We start from the raw sequence: 5,085 nt of genomic DNA, 5'->3' as shown, positions 1-5,085 counted from the left end.
CCCTTTGTACGAACAAAAGTAAGAGAAATTTAGGACAAGAATACGAACATGTTCTTGCATGAGGCCCATTATCTTTAGCGTTAGAAGCATTAGCGGAAATTAGCTTCAGATAACCAGGATGATGTCATCATCCTGCGACAGGCATCTACAATGGCTGCTGCTACCCGTTGCTAACGCTGCTGAAGTTAATATTTAAAGTCTAACATTTTTAACTCAAAAAGTGAGCTAAATAATGAAAAATGTGTCCATTTTACACCAGTGGCACCCCACTACGACGGAGTATTAGGGCCACACAACGAGATTTATTCATTTTTTTTAAATTACGAGAATAAAGTCATAAAATTATGACATTAAAGTATGAAAATAAAGTCATAATATTACGAGATTAAAGTCATAATATTCTAAAATTAAAGTTGTAACTCTATACCCTTTACACGAAAAAGCATGCAGTTACCACTGCATTCAAATGAGGAATGTCGAGCAACTTGTCAAGTTGTTCTTTAGTATTGCTTAAAACAAATAGTTAATCTTTTAGCATATTAGCATCAAATTATCAGTAGCAGTACTTGGAAATAGTGCAAACGACTATATGATAAACTGCATCTGTATTGTAATTAATGGATGCATTGACAGATTTAGTTGGCACTTAGCTAATTTGGATGAAAGCATATTACACTAACAGTGACCAAAGCATCGCGGCCTACTTCGTAAACATGGCTGTCCACAGCAGGTGTGAGGAAAATAAGAAGGAAATGAGGAATGAAAAATGGACAAATAAAAGATTATGAGTTTTTTCTTGTAATAATAATAAAAAAAATCTTGCTGCGTGGCCCTAATACTCCGTCGTACCCCATATAGACAGTAAACATAAAAGAAGACAATATGGACTGAGACAAATACCTCAAAGTTAAACTAAAACTTATTTATATGTAAAGTACAAAGTGTTTGTTTCTTGTTTTAGAAGAATATTACCCCTCTGATAAGCTTCTGGCATAAAATAACTTCAGTAAAGATGGGTTTTTATAAGACCCAGATCTGCTCTGGCTGTGCTTTGATTCTGAGAGAGCCTCTAAATGCAAAACAATTAATCATGTTCGAGCTGCAAACGGCTGTGGTGCAATAAAAAATTAAAATTAATGACATCAGAATATTCTGGAGTAGGATTTATGTAAAACTGCACGATGCACACTAAAACCGCTGGGTTGTTTTGATAACTAGCTGATCGGGTTAAAACTGGACTCAAAAAGTTTCAAGCTACACTTAAACCCATTTGGTGCTAACTGATGCTAACTGAAGTTAGCAAGCTGGCAGCAACCCATATTAATAATCTAATAATCAGTGTTTGGCTCTAATTCAACAGATTATTTATTTTTAGTCGACTTTTTGAGAAGAAAACCTAGCAGCAGACTGGGTCCAACTTATAACCAAACCCTGCTGAACTCTGTCCAAGTTCGACCCAGCTCTAAGTTATAAATTGTTTGTAATCCATCGGTTTTTATTGCTTACAAACCTTGTTAAATTCAGTCAGATATACAGAACAGACACAATTATATCTACAAGTCATAACGCATAAACAGTTAATGCAGTTTGATAGCTCTAACTTAATAAGGTTTTGTAAATTTAAGCTCCTGGTGCCACCGAATTAATCGTGTTTTTAGTGTGTGCTTTTGTCTTTTTCTTACAATAAAAGCACTTTGCCAATATAATTTCAAAACTAATCAAATTATACTGAGAGGCATCAACTTAAAACAGCAGGAAATCCATTGTCTATGAAAGAGAACACATATTAAATACCAGAGAAATGTGTCACATTCAAAGCTTGAACAAGCATGTCTGTTACATATAGTTGCAATAAAACTGCAACGACTCAAGTGATGTTTTTTTTTACCACAACATAATACTTTAAATTTAAGCAGTGGGGAAAAAAGCAGGAAGTTATAAGCAGAGAAGATGTTTTTGTGGAGAAAAAACATCGAGTCCAAACGTCTTCAAACCCTCCGACAGTTCAAACGGAATCGATGAATAAAATAAAATAAAAAAGTTTAATTCACCACAGTGTTATGTAACCAGAGCTATATGCTTATTTATTGTGCTGTGGATCAACGTGTGCTAATGCAAAGTTTAACTAAATTTTAGGGATCATTTGAGCCTCATAAATGTTTTATTACTATCTTTACCCACACGGTCTATATGCTCATCCTCAGATAATTATCTTGGATATGGTCCCCTCTTCTCGGCTCATTGTCCCCGCTGTTGTTTATCGATTTATCCTTTACACTGAGCTAAAGGAACAAATATACAGCAAATGGAGTTTAGCCTATAAAAAAAGACATGAGACAATAAAATTTAAAGTGTGGCGTTTGCATCAAACTGGATTGCATCATAGTTCTGCAGTATTTACATTGTAGGAGTGGTATTTACATCCATGCATTCTCTATAGGAAGCTGAGCCTAAATACTTTGATGAGTTAATGCACGTTTGTTCAAGTGCACAATTAAATAAGGATTTATGTCAGAATTTCTTTCTTTTCCCCTTTCATGTTCTGTCTGGTAGTATTTCTGGTAGTGAAACTAGTATCTAAACCATGTATTTTAATAAGATAAACTTTTTTCTTGTGTAAAAATGTTGAAAATTCAGAGAGGAAATGACTCCTCGGGGCTGCAGGACTGTGGAACCACCAGGGTTGCAGGTTCAAATCTTGTTTGGGGCTTCTCTCTGTGGAGTTTGCACGTTCTCCCCGTGCATGCATGTGTTTTTGTTGTTGTTTTTCATTTTACAGCATGCTGCAATTTCCTCCCACCAACAACGTGAGCACAGTTGTCTCATTTGTCCCTGTAAGGCAGAGGTTCTCAGACTTTTTATCTTCTGACCCACAAAATATCCATGGCAAAAACTTGTGACCCCAGATATTACTGGTCTGAGTACACAAACTTTGTTAATAACCCTAAAAACACAGGTTTTTACAATCTAAACAGCTTATACACAAATATAAATACTTATTTATACTTATTTAGTGTTTTGGTAATAGTTATAGGGAAAATATTACATCAAAAATTATTTTATTACCCTTTAAATTGATTTCTGGAGATTATCCAAGGTGCTTCATGACCCATAATTGGGTCCCAAGCCCAACTTTGGGAACCAAAGTGCAGAGGTTCCCAAACCTTTCAGCTTTTGACCCACAAAATAACAGTAACAGAGACCTGTGCCCCCAACTATTTTTGGATGATAAACATTTGTATCAGGTCAACAAAACATGGGCATAGTAACAATATTTTTATACTACATTTATCCATTTTAAATACTCACTCCTTTGTAACAACTACGGCAAAAATGTAATTAATTCCGAAAATCTTTTCAGGACCCCACCTTGATGTTTCGGGACCCCACTTTGGGTCCCGACCCCAACTTTGGGAAACACTGCTGTAAGGGACGATGGGATCAGGAGCGTAGGAAAGAAAAATATGCTGACAAGGATCTTGAAGGTAAAGATCATCACCAAACAGCAACTTGATGTTTCTGTGGCTGAAACAGCACAGGTTATTCAGAAGTTTAAGGTCCACAGGACTGGATGTGTCTGCACGAGAAAAATTACCAACAAACTGTAAAGATGGATAATATGAACAGTTATAAGTACATCTATCTACCCACCCACCCACCTACCTACCTACCTTTTTTGCAGTATATTGTAGCATTTAGATTACATGTAAAAATATACTTCCCCTTTTATATTGATTGCAATAAATTTTTATGTTTATAATTATATACACATATATGGTCTATGCCAGGGCTATTCAATTAAATTGCTCCGGGAGCCACAGTTAATGCAGGCCAACAGCTCAGGAGCTGAACATCCAGCAATTAAAATCATTCTGTAATTAAACCAAGTATCACAAATATCTGTTACCTTTGAAATTGTTTATTTTGCTGCATTTAATCATGCAATACAACAAACAGAACCACATTTAATAAACGATATAAAAACTAAAATAGCACATTATGTCTCTGTATTTAACTTGCAACATTTTAAAACCAATTTTATTTTTACTTACCTTAGTTTTCATCCTCAGCTGCTTGTAGTTTTAAGTATCTTGGGTTTTCATAGACTTTTTTTACCAGCTTCTAGCCAAGATTCGGACGTTTCTGTAGCTACCACACATGTCTATGTTTAACTAAAAGAACTTATAGGAATTAATGTAGAAAACCAGGGGTTTGGGCTGAAGAGATGGCCTGATGTGGCCCGCGGACTGCCAGTTGAATAGCCCTGGTCTGTGCTTAGTACTAAATTTCATATATGGGAATACTTAAAGCAGGGGTTCTCAAATGTTTTGGGTCTGAGGACCCCTTACAAGGGTGAAAAAATTCCAGGGACCCCCTCATAAACCCCATGCTGTTTTAAAAGATAATTTACTGTCATTTCAACCCTTCAATACCATGGGAATATATATTTTTATTTAATTTATTATGTTTGTTTTATTAGTTCCTTTTTGCCTATGCATTTTTAAAAATAAAAAACAAATGAACAATTTAGTGAAATTTTTTGAGGACTCCTAAGATACCTCTTGCGGACCCCTGGGGGTCCTGAGACCCCAGTTTGAGAACCTCTGGCTTAAAGTGTTACATGATATTTTCCAGTATATTGCAATATATTTTGTTTTGTAAGGGGCACCTGTAGAATACAATTTATTTACTGAAGTATACTTCCTGAAGTATTCTTAAACATAACCATACTGTATATAGGGACATAGCGGGATAAGGCAGTGGATGTGGTCTGTGCAAGATTAAAATCAGACACCACTCTCAGCAGCAGAACCACACTTTCCACAGAACAAGTGTGCCAACTCCTCAAACTGTGCCTGGAATCAACCTACTTCACGTATGGGGGGCAATATTATAGGCAGAAACATGGGTGTGCCATGGGATCCCCAGTTTCTATGGCGCGGTATGAGGGCCAAAATTAAGACTATTGCGCAACCAGCGGTAGCTACATCCTTGTAGCAGGAGGCTATTGATCTGATTAATGATAGGCCGTGTAGGAATTACTTCATGAAATTAGGACCAGCCTATTTTTCATAAATGTAATCC

At 36.1% G+C, this 5,085-nt stretch overlaps 1 protein-coding gene across 1 annotated transcript in view; it reads left to right on the top strand.

The window, feature by feature from the left end:
* Positions 1-3,365: 3,365 nt before the first annotated feature.
* The window catches only part of cog6 (component of oligomeric golgi complex 6), a 155,560-nt gene continuing 153,840 nt past the window's right edge, over positions 3,366-5,085 (top strand). The window contains exon 1 of the mRNA XM_014012758.1: positions 3,366-3,485. Within this exon, the coding sequence (XP_013868212.1) occupies positions 3,374-3,485 (112 nt within the window). The 5' untranslated portion in view covers positions 3,366-3,373. The remainder of the gene's footprint in view (positions 3,486-5,085) is intronic.

Source organism: Austrofundulus limnaeus, unplaced genomic scaffold (assembly GCF_001266775.1).
Source record: "Austrofundulus limnaeus strain Quisiro unplaced genomic scaffold, Austrofundulus_limnaeus-1.0 Scaffold94, whole genome shotgun sequence".
Taxonomy (NCBI): domain Eukaryota; kingdom Metazoa; phylum Chordata; class Actinopteri; order Cyprinodontiformes; family Rivulidae; genus Austrofundulus; species Austrofundulus limnaeus.
Note: the sequence above shows the minus strand (reverse complement) of the source record. Positions and strands in the feature narration are given on the sequence as shown.